Source organism: Podarcis liolepis (genome assembly GCF_965112155.1).
Source record: "Podarcis liolepis genome assembly, chromosome: 8".
NCBI lineage: Eukaryota > Metazoa > Chordata > Lepidosauria > Squamata > Lacertidae > Podarcis > Podarcis liolepis.
This window is the reverse complement of record NC_139560.1, coordinates 9,458,963-9,481,178: the sequence shown is the minus strand read 5'-3', so window position 1 is coordinate 9,481,178 and position 22,216 is coordinate 9,458,963. Positions and strand designations below refer to the sequence as shown.

The 22,216-nt window shown below is 49.0% G+C and overlaps 1 protein-coding gene across 2 annotated transcripts in view; it reads left to right on the top strand.

Moving 5' to 3' along the window:
- The window catches only part of KHDRBS3 (KH RNA binding domain containing, signal transduction associated 3), a 121,045-nt gene that overhangs the window by 77,727 nt on the left and 21,102 nt on the right, over window positions 1-22,216 (top strand). For both annotated transcript variants that reach the window (XR_014529097.1, XM_083516931.1), the window contains exons 6-7: window positions 4,718-4,910; window positions 7,864-7,946. Coding sequence is in view for 1 of the 2 variants with exons in the window: in XM_083516931.1 (XP_083373057.1) it covers window positions 4,718-4,910; window positions 7,864-7,946 (276 nt within the window). In the remaining variant the exon portion in view is untranslated. The remainder of the gene's footprint in view (window positions 1-4,717; window positions 4,911-7,863; window positions 7,947-22,216) is intronic.

The following is a 22,216-nucleotide window of genomic DNA, read 5'->3' as shown; positions in this document are numbered from 1 at the left end:
ATGTCCGTTGGAGGGAGGAGACGTCCCCCCCCCCCGCCGGACATCGGAACGAAGCTCCAATGCCGGGCGGGGGGGGGGGGAACGCCTCCTCCCGCAGCCCGGCATCGGATGGCTGTCCTGAAGACTTGGGGTGGGAGGAGGGTTTTCCTTCCCACCGCCAACATTCAGAATGCTTCGTTCCGATGTCCGGCGGCGGGAGGAGGTCCGAGGACAGTGGGGAAGACGCGCTGCGCTTCCCCGCTGTCCCGGAGATTTCCCTATGGGCTGTCGTTTTGCGAAGCAAGCCCATAGGGAAATTCGTTTTGCGAAGCGCCTCCAAAACGGAAAACCCTTTCGTCTAGCGGGTTTTCCGTCTTGCGAGGCGTTCGTCTTGCGGGGTACCACTGTACTTGCACTCCAAAAAACCTGGAGGCATGATTAGGCCTCTAGTGCAAGTTGAACACTCTAGCTGCATCACTGCATGATAAAGGTCACTCAGAAGCATTGCAAACGCCTTTTTAACGGTACATTGATGTCAAAATATGTTGGTCAAGTGGTTTGTCTGTGGTTGGATGTCCCTTGAACCTAAACGAGGGAGAGCAGCAGGAGAGTAATTTTAGGTCAGGGTCTATAACAATGAAGAAGACCCTTTACCCTTGCAGGAAAATAATGGTGGTAGAGAACAACAGCCCACTTTCTTCCTCAAAGTGGAGCAGGGCCCCATGTATAAGGCCAACTGCTCTCAGCCAGTCAGTTCTGGGCATTTGGGTAGGTGATCATAAACAAGTAACCTGCCGCTTGCCTCCATTTTGCTGGACACAAAGCCCCGTGATCACATCCAAAACTACGAAAAGAATGAGTGAGCTTTCTCCTCTCCACTTCAGTCCTGAAGCTGTTGGCGAGGAAGTGGAGCTCTCTGCCCTTCCAAAAGATCCTCGGGGCAGCAACTGGGCCCCTCTCATTTCACCATTTCAAAGATGTTGGGGAGTGTCAGGGAACTGACATCGGAGCAGAGGGGAGAGGCGGTACTTCTCGATTCTGCAGAAGAGGGAACGAGTAAGGGTAGAGAGAGAGAGTCATCTGGGGAAGAATGTCCAGGTGACACCAGGAAGAAGGAAGAGGGGGAAAGCATCTTGGAGGAGAGGCTCCGAGACTCTGGCACTGAAGGCAGTGAAGAGAGTGGAGGACCACCCCTAGGCATTCCCACTCTGCGCAGAAGGGTTTCGCGCAGAGAGGGGAGGCGGAGATTATCCGTCAAGGAGCTTCTATGCTGGAAGAAGTTTAGAAGCCGCCCACTCACAGATTCGTCCAGCGACTGAGCAGCAGCAGCACCTAGGCTGCTCAGTCAGGGAAAGACACCACTAACTTCAAAGCAGTTTGGAACAGCTGGAGGTTTACACACAAGCAACCCCATTTCCTGTGACAGGGAGGTTGTCTGATTTTTCCTCCGTGTCCACACAATACACACATACATACAAACACACGCACACATGCACGTGAATTGTCAAGAGTACCTGATGTTTGTCTCTGTTTTGATAGTTATGCAAGCAGCGATCAGTAGTAATAAGTAGAACATAACATGAATGGTAGGATGCTGTTGTTGTTTTTTGTAATCCTGATGCATTCACAGGAATGAAAGGATAATATCACAGATGTTAACGTCACAGGATTTTAGTATGTGCAGCTGGAGGCCAGTGCTGTTGCTTAAAGGAACGCTTGAATGTTCAAGTCAGTGGAACACCAGATGTATAGCTCATGCTAAATCTATATAGATATTCCCCCACCCTCAAAATGGTGCGTCTGAGAAAACTTACAATGTGGAGGAGGGGATTATGCCACAGATGCTCTACATGTACCACAAAATCCTGACCATGTCACTTCAGGCACCCGAGCCTTCGCCAGGTACACTTCATCTTTCTTTTTGTCACTGTGAGATCTAGGAACTTGTTTTGGTTTGTTTGGGAAGAGAGAGGCGAATTTGCAGAATATAATCCAATGATGACAAGGTTCCATACTGGCCCTGTGAATCTTTCTGGAATGCATCTAAAACAAAGGAGATCTTGAACAGCTGTATCATAACTTGCATAAGCATGCATTAGAAACCTTGAACAAAATAAAAGATTACAGGTAACTGGAAGTTGGATTTGAACATCAAAGGAAACAATATAAAAATAGAACAGATAATGCTGATGTGCATATTAATTAGGACAAATTGTTTAGGTTCAGTTCAGTTTGGGGTTGCTGTTTTTTCCTGTGCTGCATTTATTTACAACCAAAAGCAAAAAGGGCAGATTTCCTTTCTGGTTAAAGGTTAAGGAGGGAGAAAATAGGAGGGGAATGAAAGAGGCATCAGCAATTGATCCAATCAGCTGAAGTGGTTGAAACAAATTGGATTGGTTCCCCAAGTTGTCTTCACCTATTAGAGTTAGAGCCATCTAAGAAGCTGAGCAAAGGAATAGAGTGTGCTATAGACCAGCAAACCAGGGCATTTTCACACACAAGGCTCAAATCCTCATGCATGCTATTTTTAACACCTGATTGTTGCCCATGGAGAAGCAGCCTTTGTGATGCAGTAGTCCTCAAGGTGGCGCTGTGGGTTAAACCACAGAGCCTAGGACTTGCCGATCAGAAGGTCAGCGGTTCGAATCCCCGCAACGGGGTGAGCTCCCATTGCTCGGTCCCTGCTCCTGCCAACCTAGCAGTTCGAAAGCATGTCAAAGTGCAAGTAGATAAATAGGTACCGCTCTGGCGGGAAGGTAAACAGTGTTTCCGTCACTGCTCTGGTTCGCCAGAAGCTGCTTAGTCACGCTGGCCACATGACCTGGAAGCTGTACGCCGGCTCCCTCGGCCAATAAAGCGAGATAAGCACCGCAACCCCAGAGTCGTCCATGACTGGACCTAATGGTCAGGGGTCCCTTTACCTTTTACTAAAGTAGTCCTCTGGCCAATGTCATTGTATAGATTGATGCAAGCATAGGGAACTGGGTCTCCCTCAGCCCCTCTGTAGGCCAATCCATCTACCTGCAGTTCACCTGATGTCATAATGATGTTCAGGGGGTTTGAACCTGTCAAAGTTAAAAGAAGGTAACCGCAACTGCTGCTGATCAACTGTTCCAACATTCGCCTACAGAAACATGCTTGATAAGGTGAAAATGCTTAAATCTCAAACTAGAATTAAAATTAACTCTTGGTCATCTGTGCCATTGCGCTCAAGAGAGGGAACCATATGGTTGCAAGTAGCACACACATAAAACATTATTTGAAATCTGCGAAACATCTTGTATTCATATTGATGTACGTTGCATGCTTGAGGGCTGATGAAGCTGGAGGCTTTCAACTCCCCAAAAGGGTTTTGATGATGATTGCTTATTGAGATTAGGGGGACATTTCACGAGCCCATCACTAGCGTATTTGCATACTAATTCCAAGCAGCATCTCATTATAAAGTGGCCGATTTATCTGCTGGACACTTGCGTGTTAGCAAGTTAGCAGTCAAAACGGGAGAAATGGTCATAAAGATGAGTACCTCTTGCCGACTTACATAATGGCTGTTGATTATTTATTAAATTTGTATACCGACCTTCATCCGAAGATTGCCGAGAGGTTCACAACATGAAAACACAAAATACATCATAAAATACCCCCCAAACCAACCAATAACTCCCACTCCCACAAAACACACTTAATATTATGCTGGTTTGAATTAGAACACATAACAGATACTTGGAAGTGATTGAATATACTCTGTAATGGGAGGAGGGAGAATAAGCACTCTGAAAACAAGGAAAGAACATGAAGGTTGGCCCCCTGCCATTAAGTCTATCCGTGTCTTGCTTGTTGAGCAGTTTCACAGGTACTTGTGTGGCTTCCCTGCTGGAGGAATGTGTGTTCTGTATCTGAATATATGTTTGCATTTTGAATTCCTAAGTGGGAAGAACCTTTGTGCAGAAAATAATACATAATTGCCCTGTGGGCATGCACATCACACCTAAGTGTGCATTTGTGGGTGTGTGTGCACATTGCAAAAACCAAAAACAATGACTTTGTGACTTCTGTTCCATGCACGGCATGGAAAGGGGGAACTCTGCTGCTACAGTAAGCCCATAACTTACATGCATTCAGCTGGTGTGCATTCAACTTGCATCCAGATTTCCACACATGGCAAAAAATTAAAAAGGAGGCAGGGTTCTGGGGAAGATGACTTTGGCAGTCCCACCAACCATTGAACCCAATGAGTCTTGACTACCCAATTTTGGTTTTAGACTCAGTCCCTGGAATGTAACCTCCATATAACTTGTGGACCTACTTTACTTCATTACTGGCTAGTAGGATTTCACAGGGGGAGGAAGCTCCAGAATGCGCCCATCCTACCTACAGGATGTACCCAAGTCTCTGGAAACAGCGTAAGGAGAACTTCATGATGATGAGCAATTCTTAAACAGAGGCATCGTCTACCTAAAAGCAGACCTACTTACCATATCCCTAGTGGCACCTTCACTTGGTTGCAACATGGGCACAAGCTTGCCCACTTAGCACCGTTCATTTATTCCTCCTTTCAAATAAGTCTTGAATTTACTCTTGTTTCCTGCTTCAAATTAAACGCCAGAAAAGTTCTTTAAGCTGGCTCCCAGTTTAGGGGGCTTTGACTGGTTATGATAGTCACGTAATGTTTTTGTGTTTTATGATAGGGAAGAATTGGAACGTGCCATTTTAATATAAGTTACTCTCTTGTTCTTAGAACCCGCGGAGGTGTGCCACCCCCACCTGCAGGCATCCCAAGAGGGGCACCCGCACCCAGAGGAATACCCCCTGGTAGAGGTCCCATCACTCGTGGCCGGGGTCTTCTAACTCCCAGAGCAAGAGGGGTTCCACCATCTGCAGGCTACCGACCCCTTCCTCCTCCTCCAGCACAAGACACCTATGGAGAATACGTAAGTGGAACCCACCTTAAACTGCAGGAAGCTGTCCTGTACTGAAACAGACCAATGGTCCATCTATCTGGTCTCCGGTTTGTTTCCTGGCCCAATTCAAGGTGCTCACATTGAGGTTTAAAGCCCTACATGGCTTGGGCCCCAAATATCCGAAAGACAACCTCTTTCCCTCCAGACCCCCATGGATGTTACAATCAGCGGAAAGGGTCCTCTTAGTAGTTCCACTTCCCTAAGAAGTTTGTTAGGGGCAACTTTTCCATGGGATTATATCGTAGTGATTATATCGTACCTACTCTGCTAGAAGACTCCGGGGAAGCATGATGCTTCAGGGAAGCCCATGGCTGTTCTCCCCAGGGAAGTCGTTTTCAGGATATATCCCCATACCATAAATCTAACCTGCCTTAACATACTGTGTCAAGGTGATCGATGAATATATTTGGATGTTTATTAACGATGCTCAAACCAACTGTTTCTCATTAGATCCATTTTTTACAAAGTGCTCCCATGGCACACTCTGCCTCACTGTTAGCAACATCTGTTGGAAAACAAACCTGTTAGGACTGAACATTAAGACTGAGCATATACCTCACTGTGTTATTAGCCAAATTAAGACTTTCTTAGACGCATAAAGGAAATAACCTGACACAAGAGAGCCTTTGCAAAACAATGACACACACAGATCCTGTTACCACCCTCCTTGCTGGGGCCCAGCACAGCTGTTTATTATAGTTATTATTTGGTTTTTGGTTTGGTTTGCCCTCCCCCCAAGTGCATGGCATCATTTTTGAATGGGAAACAAGCATGGGCATTGCATTTGGGGCAAATTAAAATGGTGGGCAGTTCCAGGAATGGCTCCCCTTAGAAAATGGCACAGCCACTTGCAGTTTACAGAAGTAAATTGACTCATAAGAGAGCATGATTAATTATTATAATATACATGATTATTTTACAGTAGCTAATGAGGACCCAACGTAGCAAAGCTATATATAAAAAAGGACACAGTAGGAAAAATGCAGCAATGGTGTTCCGGTCCTCAAATATATCTGCTCAGGCCAGTTCAGCTCTCCGGTAGTTGGTGGGAACCTGGTCAGGTGACTCATAGAAACCTGAGCATTTATGCAACAGGAACATGGGTCGTTCTAGGTGTAGTTAATAAGAGAAAGGAGCCGACTACCTCATATTCTGATTGGAGGACTGGTTTCTTCTGTTTATAGCTCCCCATCAGCTGAGAAACATTGGGGGGGGGTTGCTATTTATATTTATCACATACAAAGTGGCAAACATTTTCTGAGTGCTGCACAGAGGCCAAACGTACACAGTCAAATAGACATGATGCAAAAGCAACAGGGTGAGGAAGTAGAAAGCAAGCATAGGAATAGTGTTCATCTAGCAGGGAAGAGGAAAGCCAGTTCCCTGCTCCTCTGACCAACAGATGGGATCACACCGGCCTTCCTCTGGTCATGGTATTCTTCTTGCAACACTGGGGAAGTAGCCCTTCAAGTGGCCTTAGGTCCCTATGCCCGGTGGCAGAAGCCCAAGTATGCTTCCCTTCACTTCTGCAAGCCCAGGCAGTCATTATGTGCAATTTCCAGGGCTGTTGTCACACATCGTGCAGCATTAAACCTGGGTTTCCTGAATACAGTGGCGTAATGCATTTCTGAGCTGCTTATCACCATCACACTTTACATTAAGTGTATGTTTAAAAACGGAAGGTGTGAAGCGGCTGTCCCACAGGAGGCTTTCTAAGGAACCTGAAAACCTGTTTTCCCCATAACTCCGCTAACTCAGCTAAAAACAGAAAGAGATTTCCTATTGAGAGCAGCAGCAGGATAGGAGGGAAGCTGCGTGGCACTCCATAAACACAGAATTCCAGCTTCATTGCTATTAGATGACCTGTATTAACACAGCCAAACATTTTCACTTCATTTTCTCTAAGGCATCACAGCAACAGAATTATACAGTTCTCCATTCTTCCAACACATACACCTAACCAGACATAATTCTCTAGGACTGCAGGTGGTTTTGCATTTCAAAAACCCAATGGCGAGTCTAATTTCTCATCAGATTCATATCTCTGGGATACATTTTTAAAAAAATATCAAAGTATATCAATTTATATGCAGAACTGGCCAAATAGGAATAAACGTGCTGCACTTGAAACCTCAAACACAGAAAACATTAACAGGAAGATGTCAAATCTAATTAAGGGCAAACTTGAAAGCATCCTTGAGCTCTACTTGATTGCTGTTTAAAGGGAGTCTGTGAGTTGCAAGATAACGTGAGAGATGAGTTTCTTACATTCTGTTTTGGTGCTGTGTTCAAGAATACCATTAAGATAAATCACCCTCTTACAGAGATGGTTACTTACTGTTCTTGCAGTAAATCCTCTGATAATCCCCAACCCCAAAGTTTAGCGTAACCACCTCACTTTGGCCCTTTCCTCTAAAGGATTAAGCAGAGCACTTCACTACTCTTGACTGAGATCAGCTACAGTGACTTCAATGTCTCCGTTAAAAGGTGTTTTTAGGGAGAGCAGTAAGTATGTGTCTTCAGATTACTCACCAGATTAAACAGGACGGTTGCCCATGGTGAGAAAGTTTGCAGTCCACTATCTGTTCAAGAGCCTTCCATTGTTGAGCCAAAGAACTATTTGGCTTGCCTGGACAAGTTCATGTTGTCTTTTTCTTGGAATGGAAATTCATGTCAACAACAACTTATCTGTTTGCCGTGTTGCATGAAGGAAGAAACAGAAGTCCGGAGACTCCTTTGGTACACAGAACCAGTTGTGGACCTACTTGTGCTCAGGGCCTATTTAACTAAGGTCCAGAACACCTTCAGTAAATTCATATCCCTGGAGATGTCATTTTGACTGGGGAAAAATAGGTGGTGTTTTGAGTTCTGTAGTAGTTCCTTGAATTGTAATGCCGCCTTTGTATTGAAATTGTTTCCCCAGGACTATGATGATGGATATGGCACTTCATACGATGAACAGAGCTACGATTCCTATGATAACAGCTATAGTACTTCAGCACAAAGGTAAGGAAGATGGCTTAATTCATTTAGAATGGTTGCATGAGTCACCATATATTTCTGGGAGTAAGTGGTTTTGATTTGTGATCAGTCTTGAAATACCCATCTTTGATAACAGGCAGAAGATTCACCCCTGGTGTAGGAGTGGAACAGCTGTTTCAGCCACTCAAGACTGTCCATTCAGTACTATATCACAGCCTAATATTGTCTGCTGCCACTGGCAGTGGCTGTTCAGGGTTTCAGGTCTTCCCCTTCGCCAGCTACGGATGGAGGAGAATTTTATTCGGTCCACATTTTAAAGCAAACAGATCCAATTTGCAGTCCCCGCACTTAAACACTGTTTGGAATGCAGTTGTTACCTGGACTACACAGTTCTCATAATTTTATGGTGCAGTTCAAGCTCAAAAAACATTTACATTTAAATTGGGGGGGGATGCATATGAAAGCAATTTAAAAAACCTTATTTTTTAGAAAGATGCACACAATGTGAATATTTGTGGGTTCCCCCTTTCCATGCCAACACATGCAAAACTGAAATGAAGTGGAAATCAGCTGATCTATCCATCCCTGTCACCTGCTACCTGGCCCTTTTGGCAGGAGATGTGAAGAACTGAATCTAGGTCCTTTTCCACACAAGAGATGCTGTGATACCTTCATGAGACGAAGTGCTTCCTCTCTAGGTCACATTCTACCCACCTCTGCACGGTCTTGATTGCCATTTATTTTTGACAGGGTTAGGTGTAACGTGCAGCAGCAGCAAATATTCCACTTCCCACATACCTCTCCCACTGGTTGATAGGAGCAGACCATGTTGAGGAGTAGATGGCCACGTGGGGGCTGAGGGTGCGTGGCATTCACTTGACCTCTTTTCGCCCACAGCACTGATGCACACAAGAGGGGCAAGGCAGCAGGGAAGTCAGCAAGATGAAAAGGCACCATTTGAGCCAATTCAGAGCTCTCACAAGTGCATTTGCCCCATGTCAGGCTTGCCCCTGCCTCACCTCTCTCTGTTGCGGCATGCAGCAGTGGTGCAGGTGACTGGATGTCAGATGGAAGCCTCCATCCCCGCAACCAGTAGTGACCACACCTTTGGACAGGAGTGTGATAGTAGGAGACATCCTATTACATAACATGTGGTTTATTTTCAGCAAAAGCAAAAATTTTATACTATTTGAAAGTGAATTAAGTAAATAGATGTGATACCTTATTATACACAAATCTTCAACCTTGCATGGCTTTTGTGCTAGCGGATAGCTGTTAAATTTGGGGTAGTCTCTGGATTTTCACAGAGAAGTTTATTGCAAGCTTTCTTGTCCAACTCAGCTGGAAGACTCTCTGGTTAAATATCCATTCATGTATTCTTAGCTATGGAGATCCCACATTGGTTGGATTGGGATGGCTTGCAAAGTAAGCATCATTCTGGGTTCCTGCAGTCTAGCTATCAGTATGCCTTTTCACGGGCCCTAAGGAAGTAGATTCCCAGCAACATAACTCATGGCAATGGAGTGGACTTCTAAAGGAATTACTTTTGGCAGCTGATTAGAATGCAAATTGGGCCTGCTGTGATTTGTGCTGGCTATAGTCACTCAGCTCCATTGACTAAAGTGAGAAAGATGACGTAACTCTTTAATGTTGAGGGATAACGTTCAGTGGAAATTAGCCGCAACAATTTACACATGTTTAATGAGACAAGCCGGTGCTAAGCCAGTCCAGTGTGCCACAATGAAAGAGGAGAGAACAACAATATTGGTGTAGATTTCGAAGGCTGTACACTACCAGGCACTTGTTTACATTGCTCTCTGGTGATTTGGGACAAGCTGTTTGATTTCCAGACTGTCGAAAGCTATGTTTTCAATACCAGGTTAAGAAAAGCAAAACAGCCAGATGGCTATATGAGAGATTGGCAGTTACGTTTTGTGTGATGGGTTGAGCAAGTCTCATCTTAAACTGTTGTATATAGATGGGTGACTTGGTTTTCTGCAAAATTTAGCTGGCCATTGAACTGGAGAAGTTTAAACGCCCTGTAAACCCTAGCTTCCTCCCCGTGTTGATGCACGCACCCCAAATGCCTTTACGCTGGCTTTGATCACTTCCCTGTGCTCAGTATATTTATAGGGACACCGTGATACTCCTTGATCCCAGTAATGTTACTCAGATTTAGAGTCACAAGAATTCTGTTCTTCAATTGGTCTAATAACCATACTAGAGCAATTTAATCACCAAATCCCTCCTAGAACCAAATGCAAAGTCTGGGTCTCTTTGGTTTGTGTTATATATATATATATATATATATATATATATATATATATATATATATAAATAAATAAAAAACCTGCAAACTGCAATTTAGCACTTTGCAAAGACAAATTGTGCTGAAATGTGGAATCTGTTTAGAAACATTACATTACACAAAATGAGGCCAGCGGTCTATGCGCCTTGAGGGCTTCCCACGTTTTCCACACAAGTGTTTCCAAAGACTGGTAACGGGGCAAATGCAGACTGCTGCTAATAAATCAATTGCCTATGTCTGCTCACTATTTAATGTTCTCCAGAATACATAAGATTTATCACAGAGGAATTGTGGAATAATGGTAGAGTATGGAAACAAAGTCCACCGGGGAGATGTACTACATCATTTGGATTTAGCACTGCCATCTGCTTAATAGCACTGAGATGACTACCGAGGTACTTATGATCAACCATTCATAGCAGTGACAGATGCTGCAGAGAGTTAACATGGCAGAGAATGAGCTTTGTTACTAAAATTTGGATTATGTGACAAGGTTACAGAAAAAGGGAGGGGAAGGAGTGGCTGCGTACCTGCCCATTGCCACTGAAATGCTTCCTTTTCACTGCATTATCACCTGACTGTTGGCTGCCCTCCAGGTTCTCAGTCTGATCCGATATGAGAAAAAGCTTAACAGATTTTACAAAACTGATTGATATTGAGTTAGTCATTTTGCACAAATGCTTACCGATCTAAAGGAATGTACAGACATGTTGACTTTGAGGTTGATTTGTATTCACACTAGCTGCCTGAGTAAACTCAACATGGTAGGACTGTGCTAACACTGTTGCTTCAGGCCAGGTCAGTTACTGATGGAGCAACAGCTAGCTGGCTTTGTAGAGTCTGGGATCTCAACTCATGATGGCTGCAGGATACTAAGGCAGTTTTGGAACCATTTTAAGGTCTGGTCCAAATGACTGAGTGGCGCTGTCTCCAAAGAACAATTTTGGGCCTCATGGAATTGCTAGAATTAATATTTGTGTGTGGTTAGTGTAGCTTTAGGGATGGTAGCTGTTCCTTAACTGCAAATGGAAACCAGGCATTTGGCTGGAATGCATATCACCCAAGTGGCGAGGGCGAAAGGGTGCCTATAAGAGGCCAGCACTGTTTTCTCCAGCACACTCTCCCAAGGCAATTTGCCCAAAGGAGACCAACAGATCACACTCCCAGCCAGGGCGCAAAATGTTCCCCCTCTCCTTTCCTCTCTCTGGTCCAGAGTTTCTCCTGCTCTGGAGGTCAGACGGGCGTTGAGGATTCCTTCAAGGGAGTCCAGGTGACTCTGATGCAGAGACAAGGTTGAGCAGGGAGAAAGAGAGAGATGGGGGCAAACTCACAGCATGGTGCTGAGCATCACAAGGCTTCTGCACCTTCCTGTTGTGTGGGAAGGGAACTTCCAGTAAGAGACATATTTACAGTAGGGAAAACTGGGGCCTCGTCACCGCCTCCTCAGATTTGCTGCCCTGAGCAAGTGCCCCATTTGCCCTCCTGTAAATTTGCCTGTAGATGTACCTTTTATACACACATACATATCACAAAATTTGGTCTCAACAGCTTGCTTGGTGCCAAACAACCTATGCTCTGGGGTATAAAACCCTTCTCTTAATTATCACCCACTCTTTGCAAATGGCGAGTAGAGCTGTGGGTTTTATTTGTTTGTTTGTGGTAGGAGGAATGTGTACAGAATCGTCTTTTTTCTGCAAATGCACCTGTCAGGGCTGCCGCCCAGTCCCAGCTCACATAGGACCAAGTCAGCCAGCGTTCAGTTTCAAAGAGTCTTTATTGGATTACAGGTTCCATTTCCAAACTGCAACGTGCAGCCCTACTTCTTCTAGGTCAGAACGACGAAGACCCGTCTGAGTCTCCGCCTCTAGCGCACCAGCTTAATACCCTAGCCTTGCTCCACCTCCTGCGCCTTTCCTTCCGTCTCTGGGTCCTCCTGCCCCCCTGGGTCTCTCCTTTCCTACTCTCTTCTGACGCGGACCCCCCTGACCCTTCCGCCTCCTTGCGGCGGGCTTTGGGACTCGGTTCACTCTCTGGGCTGCTGGCTGCGCCAGCTTCCGTTACATTTGAACTTGGCGCGCGCGCCCAACTCTCCACTTTCCTCTTGATCGTTTCCTCGCTCCCCGAGGTGGGCGTGACTACTCCTGACTCATGCCCTCCCTCCTTCTGAAAGTCTCCGGAGCCCGATATCTGGTCCCCTTTCTCCCCGCTGCTCCCGGCTGGGAACGTGGGTCCCGATCTCCAACTGCTGCTTTCTGATCCCTCTCTGGACCCTTCTTCCTGGGGTGTCCCCCTGCTCTCCCCCCTTGCTCTGGCTGCTGGCGCTCCCTTCTGGGAATCCTCGGACTCGCTAGACAGGCTCGGTGATCTCGGGTCGTCATCCCCACTCATCCTTCCTTCGTATTCCTCCCCCTCGCTCTCTGTCTCCTCCCTTCTCTGCGTCTCTGCTCCTGAACCCCTGACATCCATCCCCCCCTCGAAGCCCCCCCTTCCCCCCTCCCCGCTTTCAAGGGTGGTTGGTGGGTGCTCCGTCATCACGGGAGTGAATGTCGGATACAGTTCGCTCCCCGTTGCTGGCCGCCAACTGAAGACCTCCGAGTCTTCCTCCCCGCGTTCGTCAACGGTGGTCTCCTCCGCCTCCATCTCGGTGCCGCCGTGCTCGAAACCAAGGTCCTCCCCGCAAACGTCCATGTCCGTCTCTGCGTCTGTCGCTGGACCTGGTGTCTCCTGCCACTTCCGGCGCCACTGCTCCTCTGGCCGATCGTCCCACCAATACGAGTTGTCGGACGCCGAACCCTCCGGTGACCCCTCTGGGGAACGTGTGCGCGGTGCGGGTTCCCCTTCCGAGTCGAAGCCATGGAACGTGCTGGAGGAAAGCGTGGGCGTGAACAACCAGTCGTCGAAGAAGCCCGCTGGCATAGGTCTGTGTGGGAAAAGGGCATGAAACTCATCCTTGAGCAGGGGTTCCTCCAAGGCGTAGTCCGGCACCCAGCTATTAGTACTGGCCCGGGTGCCCTCCCTTGCTAGTAGATATTCTACTCCGTCTTCCCCCCATCTGGAGTCCAAAATCTCCGTGACTTCGTTGATGGGGTCCTGCTGTGGCAATCTTCCCACCTCCGTCCGCTCCGGAGACTGACTCGGTGCCGTTCCTGGTTCCTGGAACCTGTGCGGTGCCCTGTAGGGAGTGAGCACCGACCTGTGGAACACCGGATGCATCCTGGAACCCTCTGGTAGCACCAGCCGGAAAGCCACCGGGTTGATCTGCGCTTCGACTCGGTATGGACCGAGTTGCTTGTGCCCTAGCTTCCTCTTGGCTAACGATCGGGTCGGCACCGCGTGGGCTGCCAACCAGACCCAGTCTCCCACTCGGATCTCCTCGCCAACTCGCCTGTGCTTGTCAGCTTGGACCTTGTATGCGTGCTTCGCCAGCTCCAGCTGCCGTCTGAGTTGATCGTGGACCTCTTGCAACTCAGATGCGAAAGCGTCCGCCGTCTGTGGTTCCCCTTCCCCCACTCTGTCCAGTCCCGGGAAGGTTCTGGGATTCCTCCCATTGTTGGCGAAGAACGGCGTCACCCCTGTGGATACGTGTTTCGTGTTGTTGTAGGCGAATTCGGCGAGCGGCAGGTAATCCACCCACGTCGCCGGCTGTTGATTGGCATAGCATCTCAGGTACTGCTGCATGATGGCATTGACCCTCTCCGCTTGCCCGTTGGTCTGCGGGTGCCTTGCCGATGTCAGGTTGATCTTGACGTTCAGGAAGCCCATCAGCTTTTGCCAGAAATTCGAGATGAACTGGCGTCCGCGGTCGGACAGTATAGACCGTGGCAGCCCGTGCACTTTGAACACGTGATCTATGAACAATTTGGCTGTTTGTTCTGCCGTGGCCACCTTCGCACACGGTATGAAATGTGCCATCTTGGTGAACAAGTCCACCACCACTAGTACAGCTGTCTTGCCTCTCGAGCTGGGTAGATCCGTGACAAAGTCCAGGGCCACCCTCTCCCATGGTTCAAACGGCGTTTGCAGCGGTTCCAGCAGTCCCGCCGGTGGTTTGTGCACCGGCTTGGCCCTCTGGCAGGTGTCGCACCTCGCGACGTAGTCCGCGACTTCCCCCCTCAGTCTGGGCCACCAAAAGTCTCTTGCGACCAATTCCACCGTTTTTTCTGTGCCAAAGTGCCCGGCCGTGGGTGCGTCGTGCAGCTGCTGCAGTACCCGGGCGCGAAGTTCGTCTCCCGGCACGTAGACGGCCCCTTTACGTAAGAGCAAGCCGTCTCGTATCTGGAACTCGTCGCCCTTCGCCGTGCCCTTGTGCACCTCTGCCATCTTCGCCTGCGCGAATGAGTCGTCCGTCAACGCCCTTCGCACCGCATCCAGGTCTACTGTGGCTGAAGCGCACGCCCACGCTGTTGGCGCGAAGATGTGCATGGCCGCCGCTGGCGTCGCCTCTTCGAGGTACTGCGGTTTTCGGGACAGGGCATCCGCCATGATGTTGGTGTCGCCCGGGACGTACTCAATTCGGAAATTGAAGTCAGCAAAGAACTCCGCCCAACGGATCTGCCTCTGGTTCAGGAACCGAGCCGTGCGCCAGTGCTCCAGATTCTTGTGGTCCGTGCAGACCTGCACCGTGTGCTTGGCGCCGATCAGGAAGTGCCTCCACGCCTTGAAAGCTGCATGAATGGCAAGCAGCTCCCTATCCCAGATGGTGTAGTTCTGCTCCGACTTGCTGAGCTTTCTGGAGTAGAACGCCCCCGGCCTCCAGACCCCCTGCGGGTCCTTCTGCAGCAGTACCGCTCCCACTGCTCTATCGGACGCGTCTGTCTCCACCCTCAGCGGTCTGCTGGGGTCGATATGCAGCAGTTGCTCTTCCGACGCGAAGAGACGCTTGAGTGTCTGAAAGGACCGCTCCGCCTGCTCCGTCCAGATGAATTTCTTTTTCTTGGAGCTCAGCGTGTCCGTAATAGCTGCCGTCTGCATCGCGAACCCCTTGATGAACTTGCGATAGAAATTGGCGAATCCGACAAACCTCTGGACCTCTTTCCGGTTGCGCGGGCTCTTCCAATCCAACACCGCACGAACCTTGGCGCTGTCCATGGCTAGCCCCTTGTCCGACAGCTTGTAACCCAAGAAATCCACCTCCGTCGTGTCGAACTGGCACTTCTCCAGTTTGGCATACAGTCTATGCTGCTGCAGCCTCTTCAGCACCTCCCGAACGTCCTGGTCGTGTGCTTGCTGCGAGTCAGAGAATATCAGGATGTCATCCAGAAAGCAGACGCACTTCTTGTAGAGGAGTCCCGCCAACACGTGATGCATAAAAGCTTGAAAAACGTGGGAGCCATTTTGCAATCCAAAAGGCATAACTCTATATTCGTAGGTGCCCAGAGGCGTGAACATGGCTGTCTTCCACTCATCGCCCTCCCTCATACGGATGAGATTGTACGCTCCTCGCAGGTCCAACTTGGTGAACACGCGTCCCTTGCGCACCGTCGCCAGCAGGTCGTCAATCCTGGGCATAGGGAAATCGGAGGGCTTGGTCATTCTGTTTAAGAGGCGGTAATCCACGACCAATCTTTTTTGGGGCGTGTCCTTTTTCTTCACGAAGAAAACAGGACTGCCCCCTACTGCGCTGGACTCCCGGATGAAACCGCGCTGCAAATTGTGATCGATGAACTGTTTGAGTTCCTGTAGTTCGTCCTCAGACATGGAATATAGCTTCCCCTTCGGCAGCGTCGCCCCTGGCAGGAGGTCAATCTTGCAGTCATATTGCCTGTGCGGTGGTAGCTTGTCTGCCTCTTTCTCGCAGAAGACCTCCAGAAAGTCCGCGTATTTGTGGGGAACTGCTTGCAACGTTCCCAACTGCAGTTGTGAGTCCTCCTCCTCCCCCTCCTGCCTGGGCAGGATGCAGTGTTCTGCGCAGTAAGAGGAGCCGAAGATCAGCTGTCTCTGGTACCAAGCCAGCGTTGGACTGTGCCTGTCCAGCCAACTCATGCCCAACACAATGGGCGTGTCCGACAGTCGGGTGACATTAAAACTGATGACTTCCCTGTGGTTACCAAGTTGCATCACCATTGGTGGCGTCTGCTTCACCACCTGCCCCCCTAGCAACTCTCTGCCATCCACTGTGACGACTTGCAGGGGCAGAGTGGCAGGCAGCAGCTTTATAGCGTGCTGCTCCACAAAATCCTGTGCTATAAAGTCTGCGTTGCTTCCAGAATCCACAGAAAGCGGCACTTCGATGGTGACTCCATTGGGTAGCTGGAGAGACGCTGTGAGTTGCACTACTGGTTTGGGTGGGAGGGGGTCCGTGGGTTGCAATATCGCTGGGGACTGCTTCACTGATGCGTCTGGCTGGGCCCCAGTGCCTCTGTCTCCAGCCAGACATCGTCGTTTCCCTGCTGGGCTTCGCTGCATTGTGTGGCCACTTTCACCGTTGCGGAGGCTGCAGTGTGCTTGGAGCTCCTCTGGGGACACTCTTTCGCCAAGTGTTGAGGGCTCTCGCATATGTAACACTTCCTGGTCCCTCTAGGAGGTTTAGTCTTGACTGCTGTCGGTGCAGAGGCTCTGCTAGCTGACTGAGCCCTGGCGCCTCCCACTTCCATAGGTTCCACTCCCCCTCCTGGCGGAGGTGTGGATTGCGCACGCGCTGCTTCCCTTGGAACGAAAGAGAAACTTCTCGCTGCTTCGCGCCCTCCACGTCCTTCATCTCTGCACCATGGACGTTCTTCCAGCCTCACCCCCACAGTCAGCGCCCTTTGGACCACCTCCTGCGTGCTTCGGGGCCTCTCCCCCCTCGCAATTTCATCCTTCACAGCAGAGCTGAGACCCTCCCAGAACAGGTCCCTGACTGGGGGCGAGTCCCGGTCCCATTCCAGTGCACTGACCAGCGCAAAAAAGCGGGCGTGGTACTGTCGGACGCTCGCCCTCCCTTGTTTCAGTCCATGAATCTCCCGTCGGGCAAGATCCACATCAATGGTAGACAAAAAACATGCATCCATCGCTTTGATAAAGGCATCTGCACTCTGAAGCGCCGGATCTTTATCCCTCCACAAATTGCGCAGCCACGCCTTCGCATCCCCATGCAAATGGGACAGTATAAACCCCACTTTCTCTTGCTCATCTCTAAAGTCTTTTGCCAGCAGTTGCAGTGCGCACATCACATCTGCTCGAAAGTTGGGGTACTGTTGTAAATTCCCATCGAAGTGAGCCACCAGCCCTCCTGCTCTCCGTGCCAACCCAACCCCCTCCGGTCTGGGTCCTGGCTGCCCATGCTTAACCCATGCTTCAAACCTGGCGTGGAGATCTCGGTAGGCGGCTGCCACATCCTCCTCCCTTTTCTTGGATGCCAGTACCTCCGCATTCAATTGGGTAACTGCCTGTTGCAGCGCTGAAACTTTCTCTGCTTCCGTCATCTTTGCCAACCGTCGTGAGCTTGCTCCCACACACCGATCCCCTCCTCCAGCTGCTTCTGTCTCCGCTGCGAGGTATCAGGTGTCAGAAGCTTGGGAGACGGGTCTTACTGTCAGGGCTGCCGCCCAGTCCCAGCTCACATAGGACCAAGTCAGCCAGCGTTCAGTTTCAAAGAGTCTTTATTGGATTACAGGTTCCATTTCCAAACTGCAACGTGCAGCCCTACTTCTTCTAGGTCAGAACGACGAAGACCCGTCTGAGTCTCCGCCTCTAGCGCACCAGCTTAATACCCTAGCCTTGCTCCACCTCCTGCGCCTTTCCTTCCGTCTCTGGGTCCTCCTGCCCCCCTGGGTCTCTCCTTTCCTACTCTCTTCTGACGCGGACCCCCCTGACCCTTCCGCCTCCTTGCGGCGGGCTTTGGGACTCGGTTCACTCTCTGGGCTGCTGGCTGCGCCAGCTTCCGTTACATTTGAACTTGGCGCGCGCGCCCAACTCTCCACTTTCCTCTTGATCGTTTCCTCGCTCCCCGAGGTGGGCGTGACTACTCCTGACTCATGCCCTCCCTCCTTCTGAAAGTCTCCGGAGCCCGATATCTGGTCCCCTTTCTCCCCGCTGCTCCCGGCTGGGAACGTGGGTCCCGATCTCCAACTGCTGCTTTCTGATCCCTCTCTGGACCCTTCTTCCTGGGGTGTCCCCCTGCTCTCCCCCCTTGCTCTGGCTGCTGGCGCTCCCTTCTGGGAATCCTCGGACTCGCTAGACAGGCTCGGTGATCTCGGGTCGTCATCCCCACTCATCCTTCCTTCGTATTCCTCCCCCTCGCTCTCTGTCTCCTCCCTTCTCTGCGTCTCTGCTCCTGAACCCCTGACAGCACCTATAAGCAAATGATGTGATTCTGGAGAAGTTTCGAAGCCATGGTGGCTCATACAGTTGAAGGCTAAATTAAGCACCTGAGACCAATAAAGAATGACTGTAGTCTAAAGCAAAACAAGTGTGTTGCAGAGAAATGATTTCACACATGAAAGCCGTAGTACCTTTCTGAGAGGCTGAGAGCACCAAAGCTGTGGTGTTCCACCCCGCAGTTATCAATCACAGGCTGAATGGCCTCGTGCTGCTGCAGAGGCAACCTGCAGCATTCTTCTTGTTTTTGTTTTACTCTGTGTTTAATTAGAAAATTCAACTTTGGAGATACTCATTGGAGGCAGATGTTTAGAAGTGGTAGTGTTGAGATTTAAAAATTGTACTAAAATTTAATTGCTAGCATTGTGCTTCCAGTGTGCTGAATTATATTTAAGTCGACTGTGCACCTTCAGGGCATACCCAAATACTTACTGCACTAAAGCTGCAATCTTGCATGCAGTTACAAGTCCCAGAGCCTTGGTTGCCTAAGAAGAGAGATGTTGAGGCTCAATCCTATCAGAAGAATCTGAGTTCTCTGACCCAAAGGATCTAATCTCAAATCCCAGATCTGTGTGATGATGGAAGGGCCCACTGGACATGCCTAGATATATTGCTTTCATTCTAGGGCTGAATCCTAGTTCTAACTTCAGTGAGACTCAGGCACAACTTAGCTGTGCATAGAACTGTAGCCTTACATGACCCAGTTGTGGTGCTGAACTGAGAAAGAAGGCATGCCATTATACCATGATCTGTGAAATAGCACTGATGAAATGCACTGGCTGATTTGTGCCATTCAGATAAGCAGGGGCGATAATGTCATGCAAGCAACAACACCCCACACCAATTCCTTAAGCCGTTAGCCATTTCAGCAGTGACTTTTGAAGGTGTGGGTAGGCAGTGCAACCGACACTTCTCTTTTCTGTGCCTTGCCATTAATGTGCAAGATAGGTTTGGGACAAAATAGAGTACAGCAAGGAATAGGACTCATAAGCCGGTTGCAATTCCTGCTCCTCTTGCTTGCTATCACATCCAAAATTATAGTTGATGGCCTCCAACTGAGCAGAATGTACTGTAGAATTGGTTGTAGAGCAAAAAGTACCAGGACTGAAACTTGACACAACACACAGGCATTCTGTAGGCATTCTGGTCATCACAAATCTGTACGCATCACTCCTGATACGCCTGGTACTTGGAAATAATAACCTCCTAAGATTGCTCCTGAGAGACAATATAAATGATGTGATGACCAAGCACCTGATTCTGTATACGCTTGTATGAATGAGAGAGCTTTCTGGATGTAGGTATTTGATTTGGATGTTGCCAGCCAGATGAGTTTGCTGCTGAAAGAGCCATTTCCCTGTGGGCAGTCAGCATAGCAAACAGTTAAGACTACCAAGGCCTGCCATAGTTGCGGTAGCTGTTGGCATGTATAGAAGACTAGGGAATTGATGGTGTTTCTTCTCTGGCTTCATACTGAGTTTTGGAGCAGGAAACAGCAAAAGGTTTGGTTGCTCCAAGTACCCCTGAAACCAGTATGAGACCTCCAGCCATCTCTGATCTATTCCACACACTCCTTTCTCACCCACACAACATGAAAAGGAAGACTCTTTCCTACCTCCTCTGATTTCCCTGTCAGGAATAGCTGATGGCTTAGGTCCTAGCTGTCTGTTCAATAAATCATGACACAGTGTCATATGTCATGCGTTGTTGACCCAAGGTTACATTTTCCTAGTTTTGAGACCTGCTAAGTAACAGATTGGGGGCGTGGGTGGCGCTGTGGGTTAAACCACAGAGCCTAGGACTTGCCGATCAGAAGGTCGGCAGTTCGAATCCCTGGGGTGAGCTCCCGTTGCTTTGTCCCTGCTCCTGCCAACCTAGCAGTTCGAAAGCACGTCAAAGTGCAAGTAGATAAATAGGTACTGCTCCGGCGGGAAGGTAAACGGCGTTTCTGTGCGCTGCTCTGGTTTGCCAGAAGTGGCTTAGTCATGCTGGCCACATGACCCAGAAGCTGTCTGTGGACAAACGCCGGCTCCCTCGGCCAATAAAGCGAGATGAGCACTGCAACCCCAGAGTCGGTCACGACTGGACCGAATGGCCCTTTACCTTTTTAAGGAACAGATTATTGTTATTATGTCCTGGTACGTAAAACCGCAACATTCAAATAGGATGTATTTTCTTTTTCCCATGTATAAATTTAGGTATTTGTGAGATGGAGCCGTAAAGATTTAGTTGACATGTGTATGCAAACAGGTGTAGATGTGCCTTTGAAAATCTACTTCTTGGGCCTAGGTTATTGGTTGCCTTTTTCTTTTTACCAGAAAAGTAAGTAATGGAGGTAAGAGCTGGCCTCATTGAGCCATCTGCCTTCTCTATCCTTTGAAAATGTTCTGTTTCCAACAAAGCAGTGCTATATTAAAACCAAAATATGCATTTTGACTTCCTCGGCTCCACGCAGCAGATGCTGTGGATATAAGCTGAATCTGGAAGGCTTGAGTCACAAGAAGTACGTTTGGGCTTCTTCTTTCATGATCACAGGAGGCTCAGGGGAGCAATGCAGGTCTTCACATGTCCTTCCTGGCTAGGCATGCGAGGAAGAAAGACTTGAGATCTAATCCCCTTCCAACACCCAAAAGGCTGATGCTTACAAGACTTACTTTCTTAGAAACATTGTGCATGAGATGCAATAACATTCACACAAAACGGAAGCTTTCCTTTCAATGGTCAAATAAGATTCCAGCCTCTGAGGTAGTGAGGGAGAAGTTTGGGAATTGCAGACTCACTTTCTCTCACCAGAACCTTACCGTATTTTTTGCCCTATAGGACGCCCTTTTTCCCCTCCTATGGGGCGAATGCAGGCTTTCGCTGAAGCCTGGAGAGCGAGAGGGGTCGGTGCGCACCAACCCCTCTCGTTCTCCAGGCTTCAGGAAGCTATCCGCAAGCCTTGGGAGCCCGCGGGAGTTTCCGCCGGGCTCCCTAGGCTTGCGGAGAGCTGCCTGCATCCCGAAGCCTGGGGTGTGCTGAGCTCAGTGCGCCCCAGGCTTCGCGCAGCTCTCCGCAAGCTGTGGGAGCCCGGCGCGATTTGCGGAGAGCTGCCTGCATCCCTGCGGATAGCAGCCTGTTCTGGGGGCTGGGGTCGGGGGAAGCTCGGGCTTCCCCCGCTCCAGCCCCGCGCCTAGGGGGCGAAATAATTTTTTTTTCTTTATCCCCCCCCAAAAAACTAGGTGCGCCCTATGGGGCGAAAAATACGGTAGTTTTATGCATCTTCTCTGCTGCCGTATCAATAGGTGTCTCTTAGCAAGCCACTGTTCACTCTCTTAGCCTTATTCTCTCTCCCCCTCAATGCAGTATACTGCAGTGATAACAAAACTGATACAACATCACACAGTCTTTGTAGAGACCATTGCGGCAATGTTTGTGAAGCATTTTGATCATTTAAAAAGCAATATATAAATACTGTTACATGTCATATAAGGAAGTACGGTATTTCAGCTTATTAGTAGAATCGTAGAGTTGAAAGGGACTATGAGGGTCATCTAGTCCAACCGCCTGTAATGCAGGAATCTTTTTGTCTGACACGGTGTTTGAATCTGCAACGCTGAGATTAAGAGTCTTGTGCTCTACTGACTGAGGCTGAGAAGCCTGTGGCCCCTCCATACAGCAGAGATTAGGTACATTAGGGCAACTGAGG